The 15,769-nt window shown below is 33.7% G+C and overlaps 1 protein-coding gene and 1 long non-coding RNA gene across 3 annotated transcripts; both read right to left on the bottom strand.

Annotated features, from left to right (window-relative positions):
* Positions 1 to 1,596: 1,596 nt before the first annotated feature.
* On the bottom strand, positions 1,597 to 4,128 carry LOC136801823 (uncharacterized). Its single transcript, XM_067058489.1, has one exon. It carries the CDS (start codon positions 4,000 to 4,002, stop codon positions 1,597 to 1,599), a length of 2,406 nt encoding a protein of 801 aa, XP_066914590.1. The 5' UTR covers positions 4,003 to 4,128.
* Positions 4,129 to 12,206: 8,078 nt separating this feature from the next.
* LOC136801851 (uncharacterized) lies at positions 12,207 to 15,219 on the bottom strand. Of its 2 annotated transcripts, XR_010845923.1 has the most exons (4): positions 15,039 to 15,219; positions 13,736 to 13,800; positions 12,881 to 12,930; positions 12,207 to 12,358 (listed from the first exon to the last, which is right to left on the bottom strand). It is a non-coding gene; the product is annotated as an uncharacterized lncRNA (long non-coding RNA). The 2 variants fall into 2 exon arrangements; XR_010845922.1 differs by having other exon boundaries at positions 13,736 to 15,219.
* Positions 15,220 to 15,769: the final 550 nt, after the last annotated feature.

Genomic DNA, 15,769 nt, shown 5'->3' on the forward strand with positions numbered 1-15,769 from the left:
TCCTCTTGCGCTCCCCTGGGTATATAGAATTTAAAGGTACATGCACACTATAGCAAAACTGCTTCGCTCATGTATATTCGCTTCGCAAAAAGGATAGCTGGAACAAACTTTCTGTTTATAGCTAAAGGCTATTCCGCTTAAAAGACATTCGAGATTATTTTTAGATTCAAACCTTTGAGAATCCTAACGGTCTAAAGGAGGAGCTTGAACAGATAAAATGATGATAATCAAAATCGGACGTAATTAACAAATGCGTAATGTGTAGGACCTAATAGTGATTTAAGACGAATACCATTGAACAAATTAATCCCTTTTTTAAGAAAATAGTTAGAATTCTCCTAAAGAAGGCGGGGACCGTGTTAATTTTTCCCGTTAAACCTATTTTGAGCAAATGAACAGCACATATTTCAAAAGGGAGGAATGTCAGCCCTTGGTTGTGATCTCAGGATAAAGGAAATATAGGTAAAAAAATATTTGATCAGACGGCTCATTTTTAAATGTTTATCTGTATATATACAGCGCCCTGGATCCTTCTCTTTGATAGACGACTACTAAGTAGAAAGTAAGACATTAGTTGAAAATAAGAAAATGTGGTGTTTCCAGAAACCGGCCGGGTGAAAAAGAAAAATTTTCTGACCCGGCCGCAGACTATCTATATGGTTCATTATAAAGAAAATCAAGTTGAACTTTCAAGCTATCAAACATCTTTTAAGTTAGATATTCCCGCTTGTAAATCAAGTTTTTTCCGTTATAAGTACAGGGGGTCCCTAATTAAAGTATCGAGTCGAAACACAACTATGAGTAGAAAGTTTTATGTGTGTATTCACAAAATTGTATTTTAAGCTCTCCCTCTTTTTTCTTTGTCATTACGTAACAATAAAAAAAATACTCTGTGCGATGGAGTACGTTCTTATATTTTAGCGATAACACACACAAACATTTCTACTCAATAGCATGTTCAAACTCGATACTTTAATTAGGGACACTCTGTATAAGCGAAGCGAGATACCCTGCAAAATTTATGAGAGAGTGCAGACGTTTATGACATATTCATTATCTTTTGATTTAACACAAAGACAATAATTACAGTGTCGTAAAAACCGCTCTCGTCCATAAATTTTGCAGGATATCCCGGTACGCCTATGCCGTGCACTTTAAATAGTAAACTTTCAGGGTATAAAAAGTGAGAACAACGGAGCTACTAAGGCAACATTTGCAAACATCTAACCATGTGTCAAACACTTTCAACAAAGTGCAGCGCCAGGGTTGATTTTTCATCCAAATTTTCTCATATCTTCCCTTGCGATATCAAACCACTGCAATCTATTAGGGTCGCCCCTAGGGAACGCCTCACCTCACCTCATTCATCATTGATAGATGTAATTAAATCCCTTGGGAATTGCCTTTGAGTCAAACAATTTTCCTGCGTGTTTTTGAAAGAATAAGAATAACAATGAAATTAGAGGAAGATAACTAGCCGTGCTTAATATTTTGTACCAATAATAAAATTTCACTATTACTTAGATTTAATTGTTATATCACTATTAAAAAGATCACCAAGACACAGATGCAGATAGTAATAGGTACATAAAGCATTCATTTCGCAAAAATATTGTCAAATTTTCTCTTCCGTCTTTTATTCAAAACGGCAACAGTATTAAGTTCAGGTTTAAACATAATGATATACATCTTGTAAGAGTAGATCAAACCAAAATGGATCGCATTTAAAAGTAGTACACTGAACGCTAGCACAATGTTTCTGGTCGTAGATCTTTTTTGCAGGAAATATATTGTCGCCAATGCTGCAAGAACTACCATTGAAATAAAGGAAGAATAAATAACATGAGTTGTTTCTTTGAAATGTGACGGTAATTTTCTTGATCGTACAGCTTGGATCCCATTGGCAAGGACCAGAATTAAAACGAATGATAAATGCACAATAATATCTTCATTAGAAGTGCAGGTTACCTCTCTGATGAAATCGAGATTGACCAACGTAAACGCAACTTCATGGGTACGATTGCTGAGGGAAATGACACAGATGGAAATGTCCAACAATAATGCGATGAAAATGATCATGAATTCAACAGCATCGATTAACCTTTTTTTATTTTGAGAATGTAAAGTTTTCGATGTGAAAATCAAGTATAGTTTTTGCGTTTTGGCTAAGTTGACTGAAACATTGACTGTAAAGCAGATACCAATGATTATGGGTCGAAGAATACAAGTGATCTTAGTTGGTTTACCGATAAAAAGAGCCATAGGAACGGCTGATAAAATGAAATGAGAAGTTAAATGAAGCAATGTCATTTTTCGATTGGCATGTTTGACAATTGGAGTCTGTCGATGTTTTATGAAAGCTGCCAAAGTTGCAAGTATTACCATAGCATTTAGCAAGGAAACGATGACAACAGTCAGTCCTATAAGAGAATATAATTGAAGATATTCTGCTGTATAAGGATCAAAACAAGTTATCCGAGCTTCATCTGTTTGCAAAGGAACTATACATGGCTGACATTCGGAATTGCCCTTGGTATTTTTGTAAGTCATTGGAGGACATTTAGCACAATGCCAACCATAACTATTGTTCCAAAATTCTTCTTTATAAAGTGAATGTTTTAATTCAAATCCTTTGCTACATCTAGGTATTGTCATATTACAGTATGGTTTGGCTTCAAGTGCTTTCTTTGGACTGTAAACCCTCATTGCTAATAGGTCCTCTGGGGTTACAATGTTAAGATAGGTCGATTGTTTCCAATATTGTATAAACTTCTTGATTAATATTCGATTTTGACTGATCTCAACAGCTATTTGTTTTCGAAAAGCTTCAGGTATTTGTTTCCAATCATCGAATGACAATTGATCACCAGTCTTCCAGTCTTTTAACAAAAGCTTCAAAACATTTTCATGTTTCTGAGCTAAGTCAGCAATAACACCAGTGTTTTCTAAGGCCGAAAAGACCCATTTGTTGTTGACCAATTTCTTTGTCAGCTCATAAACATAACCCAAAAATTCGTTGATAGCATGCTCTCCTGGGATGTTGATAATTGATCTTCCCCATCTGGTTTTGCCATTTTCATCTAGAGAGGCTATATCTGTCAATTTCCTTTCAAAATAGGAAATATAGAAGTCACCTCCGTTCACATTAGTGTACTCTCTACTACCTGCTTGGTGTTCAAATCTAAAGATAGTTGATCCAAATCCATACGCCATAAGTACTCTTAAATGAGGGTCTTTCACCATGAAATTCATTGCTTTACTAACGGCATCTTTATCATTGATATCCAAAAACAATTCTTTGATACAATCATTCTGATTGTTCTTGTCAGCATCAACGTAAAAGCAAAAGGCAGTTTCAGGGCGATTTTTACAAGGTTTTCGAACCAACTCATTATCTTTGTCACTTTCTTTGAAATAAATAACCGCCATGTAGCTAATATTATACTCTTGCTTGAGATACTGCACTGACTCTTTTTGTACGTCTCTTTGGAAACTAGTTTCGTAACTGAAGATAAAAATATCTTTTTCAAGAAGCTGAGAAGGATACATTTTTTCTGTGGTGATTGAAATTAATGTGGTGTCAATGTCTTTGATCATCAACAAAGAACTTATCAATCGAGTCATTTCAAATGATACATAAGTGAATATCACAATTTCTTCTAATTTAAGCCTTACATTGACAGACTTATCGCGACACTTTCCAGAGAAATCAACTTGATAGAAATTTATCAGGTCCAGTAGAACTTCAACAACTATTTGGTTTGAGTTCTCGACGTCAATTGTGCATAATTTTTGGGGAATGTTTAATTTCTCGTGTGATTTTCGGAGAGTCTTTTCATTAATTGCAGCATTTTGACATTGCAGTTTGTCACCTTGTGGGCAATTTAGGATACTAAACAAAGCAAGCGTATGCCTTTCATTAAAAACAAAATTATTGCTCAAGTTAAGGACCAATATCCAAACAGAGAATTTTGAAATCATCTTCGCGTCGTTGTCTATCATATGACAATAAATGCAAATTCTCTACATATTTATCATGGTGAAAATTCACCTTCGATGTGTCTTCTTTTTCTATTACGTGCTGGTAATTTACAACACTTAATATTAATTTCGTATAGAAACACCTACAACGATGATAGGTCTTAAACTTCGTAAAAGAATGCTAATGGACAAAGATTTAGCAATTCAAATAGCTTCATATCAAAATATTCTTTCGTTGATTACAAAGATAGCATGTGTTTTTTGTAAATAAGAAGAGGAGTGGGTATCATGTTAACACAATAGAATGATTAAAACAGAAAATATTTGTACTGAGATCGAATTCCTGATAACAATATTACAACAATGAATATATACGCAAAAACAAACAATATAGTACATTTAGCAGCTGTATTTAAACATATTTCTGTCATAGAAAATAGATTAAGACATAAAATATATACCTTGCTGTGAAAATGATCTTCTGAAGAAGATCCTATCGACAAAAACCCCAGGTGATTTCACTTAAATTATTTCAAAAAGATTTCCAGGCACAGAAGGAGGTATATGATTACGATAAGAAGCACGTGATCATCATCCTGCCCGTTTGCAGGACTATATAGTTAATTTACACAGATGTAAAATAATATTTCCATTGTTATTACATTTCATTGCATTGTAGATTGCTTCTTCTTCTATGGTGGAAATAACTTTAACAGTTCATTCGACAAAAATTGAAAACATATCTCTAGCCACCATAGGTGATTCTGGGCTCCAAAAACAAAGAATATAAATCAACTATAAACTATAAACTAATGTGACCACTTTCAAATAGAAATAAAGCTTTTGAAAGTTACTCATCAAGATTTGTCTATGTTCTGGACAAAAACTCAGAAAAATCTTTGATTTTATTGACCTTCGAGTACACGCTTCTCTTTTTTATAAGAATACACTTTATAAGAATGTCAATGATAAAAATGGCCAAAAAACTAAGAATATGCTAAGAATATCACCATCATGGAATTTTGCTACCAAAGCTAAGAATACCATTTTAAGAGCATTTTCAATTATAAATTATCAATTATCCCCAAGTAAGGCCCGAGTTAGGCTCACTGCTTTTACAAAAGTGCCATTTTATGCTTGAGACGTATGTACTAAATGTTAAATCTATTATGAATTAGTATCCTAACCTAAGAATGTGCTGTAAGAATATTTTAGGATGATTTCCCCAAAAACGTTAAGAATATCCATGATAAAATGGATTTACACCATTCTTATAAAAAAAAAAGCGTGTATTCGAATATATAATACTGAATTTATAAAAATATTTATGACGTTATCAATCGGAGTAGGAATAATTAACAGCGCAACAGCTGAGCTGAGAAAGAAACAACACAAAAAAGATTTGTATAATGTTGTATATATGCCAGTATATATGCCATATAATGTTTTAAAGGGACATAAAAGTAGTAAAATATAAACATTGCGCGAACCACGTGTCATTAAAGAGAACAATTAAAATCACGTGTCCAAAACAAACTTGTAAAACAATTGAAACAATTGAAACAATCAAAATCAGCCATATTTGTTTTTATTTTTTATTTTGACATTGTGACATATTTTTTGATTTTGTATCCTGCTGCATACGGTTTGTCTACAAATTTTGATAGTACTTTTATGTCCCTTTAAAGGATAATTATAATGTAAGTGATTTAAACGAAAAAAATGTTTTAATAACATGTTAATTTAGTGCCACTCTAAAATATCTTTGTAACTCATTAAAAGCTCAAAAAAAAAGAAAAAAAGTCATACAATGTTTTTATAGCTACATTTTAAAATATCTTTACAGCCGCTTATTATCAGAAATATCAGGTCAGAAATAAACTTTACAATATTGTCCTTCTTTTTCAGAACCGGAGTAATTTCACTCCAAAAAATGCTTTCCGTGGCTATAACCCACCACAATGAAATTTAATATTGTGTCGATGGGCTTGATATGCTAAATTAATATAATTTGAATATAAATTTTGGACCTGGCAGTTCATTGGAACCTGGCATCGAATTTTTGCTTTCTTCTGGTATTGAATGCGGCTCTTGTATTCAACTCAGGTTTGAAAGTCATCACATACATTTTGTATGAATAAATCAAGGCGAAGTGAATCGAGTTAAGAATCGAAACACTGAAAACCAAAACCATTGATTTAGTCATTTCGTTCTTTTGTAGAAAGTAAATAGCAACTAGAACGCCAAGAATAACAATTGAAATAAAGGAAGAATAAATAACATGAATTGTTTCTTTGAAATGTGATGGTAACTTTCTAGATCGTACAGCTTGAATACCGTTTGCAAGCACAAGTATCAAAACAAATGATAAATGGACAATGATATCTCCATTATTATTACATGTCATTTCCTTCGTTGTTGATCCTTCATCTATGGTGAACATGACTTTAACAGTTTGATTGACATAGGTTATAACAAAAATAAAAACATCTATAACCACTAAAACTGAAATGACAATAAACTCGATTGTATCAATAAGCCGTTTTTTACTTTCTGAATGAAGTGTCTTAGACATAAAAATGATGTATAACTTTTGTGTTTTACCAAGATTGACCGATACGTTGATTGTAAAGCAGACCCCAATGACCAAAGGTCTCACCAAGCATACATATCCTGTAGGCTTTCCAAGAAAAAGGAAAACAGGAGCGATTGATAACAGTAAATGAGACAACAGATGTAGCATGGTGACATTGCGATTTGCATGTTTTACCATCGGGGTTTCTCGAAAGCTCCAAAACCAAATCATGGTAAAAATGATGACCAATCCATTGATAGTAGAGAATACAAAGAGTGTAATCAAAGTAGAACCAAACATTTGAAGGTATATGACGGTATAAGGATCGAAACATGTTAATCTGTTTTCATCGCTTCGATAAGGAAACATGCATGGCTTACATTGTGAATTGCCATCAATGTCTTTGTAAGTTGTTGGAGGACATTTAGAACAATACCAACCATAACTATTGTTCCAACCGTCTTCTTTATAAAGTGAATGTTTTAATTCAAATCCTTTGCTACATCTAGGTATTGTCATATTACAGTATGGTTTGGCTTCAAGTGCTTTCTTTGGGTTGAAAAATTTCTTTTCAAGTAAAAAGTCAGCAGACATCCACGTTACATACGTTGATCTCTTCCAAAAGTTGATAAACTTTCTTAACAACTCTTTGTTTTCCACGATACGACTCACAACTTGTTTTCTAAATGTTTCAGGTATCATCTTCCATCTTACATAATCTATGTCGTCACCAATTTGCCAATCGCTAAAGACTAACTTTAGTAAATGTCCATGTTTTACTGCTAGCTCATCTATTATTTTTAAGTCCTTAAGAGCATCGAAAACTAATTCATTATTGGCCAATGAGCTTGTTAAATCTAGGATGTATGTCAATAGGTCGTTCAATCCATGTTCTCCGGCAATATTTCTTATGATCTGGTCAGTATCAAGCAGTACTGATGTTACATCTCTTTCTGTCAAAATTGTATCCCTTTTTAAGGATTTTTCAAAACTAACCAGATAGAAACTTCCGTTATAGTTCTGCGTATGACCCCTCACATATCTATTGGACGTGAACTTGTTAATAGATGTGCCAAAACCATAAATGATCAAAACTCTGAGATGGGGATCTCGAATTAACATATCCATTGTTCTTTGGACTTCAACATCGTTTGCTGGGTCAACCAATATTTCTTTCAAACACATTTGATTATCTTTTCCATCGGAAGCGACGTAAAAACAGAATGCAGTCTCTGGCCTATCCTGGCAAGATCTCTGATATAGATAAAGATCAGTGTTTCTTTCCTGTAAATTGATAACAGCTGCGTATGACATTTGATAATCTTTAATAAGATCAGCTACTGGACCCATATGGATTTCTAACTCAAAACTAGTTTCATAGCTATACACGAAACGGTCATTATCAATCAATTGACTTGGATACATTTTCTTCGTTGTTACTGCCAGTAGTGTTGTTTGAGCGTGCTTCACCGAGAAAAGAAAACTGATGAATCTAGTCAGCTCAAAAGGAAGAACGTAACTAAAAATCAATGTGTTTTTACTAAAATCCAAAGTCACATTTATTTTCTTATTCAAGCATCTCCCAAAATAGTTCACTGTATCATAGTCTAAGATTTCAAATGCAAGATCAGCGATTAGTTCTCTAGAGTTCTGGACATCAATCGTACATAGTTGATACGGTGGATTTGCAATAGAGTGAGCAAGTTGAAAACGTTTTTCATTGATTCTGGCATTTTGACAATGGAATTCCACTTCTTCTGGACATTTAGTGATACTGAAGAGAGCCAAGGTATCAGTTTCAAACTGAAACTTTCTGATTTGGCTGGAAATGATCAGAAAACCAAGAATATACAGCATTTTCTACGATATAATTTCGATAGATAAATTCAATTTCAAATCAAGTCTGATTTGATTTGATATACTATTTTATTTGGAGTATCAATACACCTTTCCCAAGTTTCGATTCTTTGAAAAACACTAGTCAAAATCCCTGCTCTACTTGCATTTAATTTAGACAGATTCTACTACAAAAAATAAAATCAACAAAAAAATAATTATGTTAACAGCTCTTCCGATTATTGAGATATTTCAATTTTAATTTTTTTTCTTAAAAAATGGAAACGGAATAGAAATTCCGTTCGTCCCATGAAAACGGAATAGAAACGAGGTCCGGTAGGATAAAATTTCTTTTAAGGGAGGTTTGACCTTAAGAAACAAAGGAATTAAAAAAGCAATAAAAAAGTAACGGAAAAAGCTTTTGCTCTCCAATTTTCAAAATGACTTTATTTGACCAAAAGCTTCAAAAGTCATCCGTGTATGAAAACGTCCGTTCGATTTTTGGTCAATTTTCAATTTCGGTCTTTTTTTTAACTTCAGAAAAAATTGGTGACCTTTGAAATTTATTGAATATCCGATAGGGGTCAAAAGGGAATGGCACTAGTGAGGAGGCCTGGGAACTAAATCTAAAACACAACTTTGTCTTTGGAGAGCAAGAGAATAATAGTTTTCAAATATTTTTGATGTGATTTATTTTGACTTTGACACCGTTCCGCATCGCAGACTATTGCTTGAATGGATAAAGGCTTTTTTGTCCGATCGCCATCAATATGTAAAAGTCAATACAGCCTTATCTAAAAAATGAATTAAGTGGTGTGCCCCAAGGAACCGTCTTGGGTCTATTACTTTTGTCATCAATATAAATCTACCTGAATTTACTAGCTCAGAAATGTTCCTCTTTGCTGATGATACCAGGTTCTTGACAAAATAAATAGCATCCAAGATGTAATTAGACTACAGCAAGATATTGACGCAATGGAAAAGTGGTTCAGAGATTGGCTTCTAAGGTTCCATCAAGAAAAGTATCACGTGTTAACAAGCCAACTCTATCGTCGGATTAATAAACAGAAGTTTAGATTTTCTTTCACCGGAAATGCTCCGTGCACTCTTCATAGCATTTGTACGACCTCACCAAGTATGCACAAGCTGTTTGGTGTCCAAGGCTCATCAAGCATATTAACNATAAAATTTAACTCGGGTTTTTTCCTACCCTGAGTATCAGAGGTCAAGTTTTCAAAGAGAAAATATTAACCTCTGAGGACAAGGTAGACTATGCTATAGTCTAAGACGAGTTTCATCTAAGAGGAACAAACGTGAAGACGGGAATTTTTTACGGGAGTAGCTGTTGTCTTGTCGTAAACACAGACTCTATCCGCCGCGAAACATATTACGTTTTATAATATACAAATTATGTTATATATCATAATTATAATCATAGGCCCAATTGTAGAACCCCAGATATTCACCCAAGGAACAAGTGTGCAAAATTTCAGCCAAATCGAACAATTTTTGAAGTCTCCAGGCTGCCCCAAAGTTTTAGCCTCGTTTTGGAGAAAAACTCGTCCCAGGCCCCAAAAATCAAAATTTTTGAAAAATGAAAAAAACACCACTAGATATTCACCCAAGGAACAAGTGTGCCAAATTTCAGCCAAATCCGACCATTTTTGAAGTCTCCAGGTTGCCCCAAAGTTTTAGCCTCGTTTTGACGAAAACTCGTCCCCAGGCCCCAAAAATCAAAATTTTTAAAAAATGAAAAAAGCACATCCAGATATTCACCTAAGGAACAAGTGTGCCAAATTTCAGCCAAATCGAACAATTTTTGAAGTCTCCAGGCTGCCCCAAAGTTTTAGCCTCGTTTTGGAGAAAAACTCGTCCCCAGGTCCCAAAAATCAAAATTTTTGAAAAATGAAAAAAACACCCCCAGATATTCACCCAAGGAACAAGTGTGCCAAATTTCAGCCAAATCCGACCATTTTTGAAGTCTCCAGGCTGCCCCAAAGTTTTAGCCTCGTTTTGACGAAAACTCGTCCCCAGGCCCCAAAAATCAAAATTTTTGAAAAATGAAAAAAATACCCCCAGATATTCACCCAAGGAACAAGTGTGCCAAATTTCAGCCCAATCCAAGCATTTTTGAAGTCTCCAGGCTGCCCTAAAGTTTTTGTGACAGACAGACAGACACACACACAGACAGACATTGTCAGATTGTAGCTCAACTGAAGTTGAGAATATTATACGGACGATAGCATCGTCTAAGGACAAGGTTGGGTTTTCTAATCGGAAGGCGCTGCATTACAAAACGTTCGAAAATTGTCAATCGAATTTTGTTTTTAAAATGCAGAACACAATTACGTCACTCAAGAAAGAAAACACAGCGTGAAAGGGGTCGATATCCGGTACGATTTTGTTATTACATTTTACCGCATAAATTAAATATGCTGTAATATATTTTGCAATTTTGATCCCGCATATTATAATATCCGTGTTACCACATACTCCAAAGTGAGACTCCGCATATTGTTATATACCCCTGAATTCATATCCGTGGAGTATAGTATATCGGATACGTATGATGTATCTTTCATATTGACCGTATATTTTATTCCGTATATATCTGTATATTCCTGATACGTATGCAACGTGAATAAGGGAAGCCGTGTACTACTCAATATATTACATCATACCCATTGTATATGAAAACGGGAGAATGATAGGGTGTCAAGGGTTTTTGTATTTTTCTGTATTATACTCCAGAACACAAAAACAAAAGAGGAAACGATTTTTTATTAGCACACAAACCTTTTCAACTTTTCAAAATTTGCTGTATAGATATTTTTTGATAACCTTCCATTAAGTACTGAAGGAGACGAGAGAATCTTGTTAGCGAAAAAGAGCACTGTAATTACGAAAATCATAGGAGGAATCGAGGAAGAAAAATAAAACGATCAAAGACAAAAATATTTTAATGAAGTTTTTTTTTTGTAACATAATAGACCAAGCAGAGCGTACAAAAAATTATTTAACAAATCTGAAATGTTTAATGAGATAAAAATAGAGGTAAATAATTTATTGATAGTAAAAGTATCCTCGAACCGATCAAACAACTAAATCGACAGTACAAAATTTTAACAACCCTGTATCAGTAACCCGGTGAAAAACATACACTTCTTTTTATAAGAACAACGAGGCTCAAAAATGCCAAAAAATAAGAATAATTTAAGAACAGTGGAGAGGCTAAAGTTAGAGAGTTATAGCAAAAAGAATCACTGGTTTCTAAAATCCTCTAAACAGTAAGTAAATAGCCAAAACTTGTTTTTACCTTAGAAAAAATAAGAACAAAATAAGAACAATTAAGGCTCAAAGTGCCAAAAAAAATAAGAACATCCGAGCCTCACCAAAAATTTACTCGCTCTTATAAAAAAAAGTGTACTGTAGTAGACATAAAATTAAGGTACAAATTACGATGGGAATGAAAGATCGCTTGTCTTAAACGATTGTGTAATTTCACATGTTTTCTTTATAAGAACATAAGGCTTCGTTTGTTAAAATGTAAGAACATTTTGGACCCAATTTCTCAGAAAATGGATAAAATACCCATTAAAAGATGAAAATAAAAATATTCTTAGGCTTTTAAAAGAAAAAAAGTTAGGAACATTCCAAGGCTAAAAAACGTTTTTATAAAAAAGGTGAAAGGGTATTGTTTACAGCTTCAGAGATAGACCTTCATTATAGATTACCGGGTGGGTGAAAGTCAGGGTTTTTCTCTAAACCGGGTACAATTTGTCTGATTTTTACAGTATGTAGAAGTACCACCGGGTCTGTGACACAATACAGTATATATTTATCAATCATTTGATCATTATGCTTATATTAAAGTCGCTGGCATCCGAATCTTTATTCATCACCAACCAAAATATTGTCTTGCTCAACCGTTTAATAATTTCTTTACGTCAAAGTTCCAAGTGATAGCTGAAAGACAAAATAAAATTTTCAGAAGGAGTTCCAAAATTCTGTCAATTTGGTAGCTTGAATGGGAAATAGGGTAAGCATCTTTTAAGGTTTATATAGTGCACACTTTTGACATAATCATTACTCTTCTTGAAGTGTTTGTACGAGCTCCGATCCTTTTGCGTTTCTTTTCAGTTCTTTTGCACATTAATTGCATCATTTGACAAAAGATATATAAGAACTTGCACTTATCTTTAATTGAGAATTGAGCTGCATTGCAACTCGTACAAATGTCAAAAAAAGTAATAATTATGACGTATGCGTTGCGGAGCGCTATTTGAGAGTTACAAATCAGCTCAAGTGTTCATATGGTTAAATATCTTTGAAAAGTGAAACAAAGTGTTAACCATATTAGATCCTTTTGCCTTATGAAAAACAATCTAAAATTGTACATTTCTCAATATAGTTATTATATACATGGGGAAAGGAATAATAGGCTTATACGCAAGTAATCGAAGATAATTCAAAAATATTTATTCTTACCTCGGCTAATCAGTTGGTTTCACTTGTGCAGACAAAAGGATTTGTAGCTCCTAAAAAGGAACAAAAACAAAATCTTATAGTTTAAGTGACGCCTTAAGTTCTTCACCAGCTAAATCGTAAAACCTTACACTTGAGGGACCAGACGGTATGTGTTCTAATAATAGGGCAAAGCCCCGTCAAAGCTCCTTTGGGAAATTTGGGAAGAAATTTGTCTTCGTTCCCGATGGAAAATTACCCTGAGATTCCAGTCCACTATAAAAATTGACTTACATTTCATCCCCATTCTAAATTCAATGTTTAAAAATTGCATCTAAAAACCATCCCCACTGGATCTTTTAACCTTGGAACAATATAATTTCTATTCCCATTGGGATTTTGATAAAAATTTTGTTATCCCCACTGAAAGCAAAAGTTCCAAAGGGGCAGTGAGACAGGGGTGTCTTTTGCAACTTTTGATGAAAACATTTGGGAGGGGCAATCAATTTGAAAAGTTACATTTAAAGACTGCGCAAACTTATTGAGAATCATATCTAGAGGTGATTCGAAATTTCTTTTTGATAGACATTTTAGGGAAAAATATTTCACTGATGAAAAAGTCCAGGTATTTTAACTCTTTACTTCTCAAGCTTTGTTTTTATTGATAACACTCCTGTCTCACAGCCCCGGTGGAACTTATTCTCACGGTGGGGATGAACATTTCTATCAAAAAACCAACAGGGAAAGAATTTATATTGTTTTATAGTAGTCTTTTACTGACCACTTTCTTCATTGGAGAGGAAGTAAAATAAAATTTTGAGAGTCAAGCAGGGTCAAGATACTGAGTAAGGACCATGTTGCGACATAATAATGACTTACTTAGTTTAGGGTTTATTTCCTTGAAATTTAAACAATGCCAATGTACACGCAACATCACTTTAGTGCTAAAATAAAAAATAAATATAAAATACTTTATAATTGTGAGCATTAAATAACAAAAAGTGCTAATTCAATTGTTGGGTGAAGCTACAGATTTTTTGGCCATGGCCTTACAACAAGGATTTAGGCAGAGTTAATAGAAGAAAGATCAAAAACAGTCTACAACCAAGAAATTCAGGTTAAACAGGATAATGGAAAATGCAATCCAAAATATATCTGGCCATGGCTAACTGAATGGTTACTGATTAGCATAAACTTGCACTTATAATTAAAGATTTATCTAAAAAAATTTAACTTGCCTAATAGAGAAAATCTAAACACCTCGTCAAATAACTTTCATGCACAAAAAAACTTTGCAGAACAAATTTATCTCAAACTGAATTATTTTGTTTACAAAAATGTTCAGAAGTTATAGTACACAAGGTTTTTTTTTTAGCATTATGCTTTCCAATATTAAAAAAAAATAAGAAGCTTTGAAAGTAATTACAAAAAACAAAACAAAAAAATGAAAGTCCAATTGAATCATAATTTCTACAGTTTAAACATGGTTTAGAATGTTTTGACTGTTGATGTTGTTTTGGCATTAAAATGACTAACAACATGCACATCTGATTCAAAAGAATTTCAAAGATTTTGTATTGTTCCAAAGATTACAATCATAAGCTAGTCCCTTAGTTTTAAAACAAAGTAATATCCACATTTTGACACTCTATTGAATGGCTAATGCTGATATGTGTTTGGCATGCTTGATGACTACACATATGCCAGATATTACAGTGTTTCAAAAAGATCTAAGGGAGAAATAATGATCCATCTCTAATCAACAAATCGACTTAAATTTAGTTTTGGCATTTGCCATAATTGGAAATATTTGTTCAAAAATTTACATACATCAAAAGATTTTTACTATAATATGGACGAAATCAAAATATGTGTAAAACCAAAATGAAGAGAATACAAACACAACACAACATAAAAACAGAATCCTAGCTACAGTAAATCTAAATTATGTTCAAAATCTGTAATTCAAGCTTGCTTTTCTCTTTACTATACAATGCAGCATATAATGTACAGCAATGAAATAATAGCAACACCGTCCTTGAAAAAAAATGCATCAAAAGCCATAAAAAATTTCAAACAGTATAGTACCTTTTTTCTGTCTTAAATCTTTCTTATCATTTTTTAATAACTTTCTTCAATCCCAAAAAAACAATAGAAGTTGTAAAAAGATAATAAAATATACTTAGCTTGGAGTAAATTCTGTTATTCTTGACAATAAAGTCCTTCATGCTACTTCAAATCTTAAGCTCAATGGGAACTTTCCGCCATCTTGCTTGCCGCCAAATTCAAGAAGACTGCTTTGTTGTTTTTGTGCGTTTGATAAAATCAAAAAAGGAGCTGGAACCCAGTAAGGGCGGATGTTTTTTCTCTGAACGGGCGTGAGTGTAACGACACCCATAGAGTATAAAATGATATCCGAACCATTGAGTTTCAAGCCGAAGGCTAGAGGTCAATCTCTTTGGTAGGATTTGAAGCCAACAAATCCTACCAAAGTTGCGCGGCCTTGAGCGACCCGCCTGGTTTTTACACAAATGCCAGATTGAAACTAAAATTTACCGCTTAATTTCGAAAAATATATCACTCGAAGACAAAGGAATTGCTAGATTCAATCCGTCATCAAAAATACGGCGCATATTTTAAGGCTTCAATTTTTCTTGCCTGAGAAAGGTTAGAGATTGACCTCTAGCCCTTCGGGCTTGAAACTCAATGATCCGAACGCAGTATACCTATTACCGTGTTTCCGGGCGAGGGGTCTGGGACTAGCAAACTTTTTTGGAGGGAAAAAAATTAAAGCGAGCGCCGAATCTTTGTTTTGATTTGAAATTTTTTTGAGAAAGAATTGCTGACACTCAAAGTTCAGAATATGGTCAAATGGAGCTGTGGTTCCGAAAGCAGCCATCGAGGCCAAATGAT

Source organism: Clytia hemisphaerica, unplaced genomic scaffold (assembly GCF_902728285.1).
Source record: "Clytia hemisphaerica strain Z4C2 unplaced genomic scaffold, Clytia hemisphaerica genome assembly, whole genome shotgun sequence".
Classification (NCBI taxonomy): domain Eukaryota; kingdom Metazoa; phylum Cnidaria; class Hydrozoa; order Leptothecata; family Clytiidae; genus Clytia; species Clytia hemisphaerica.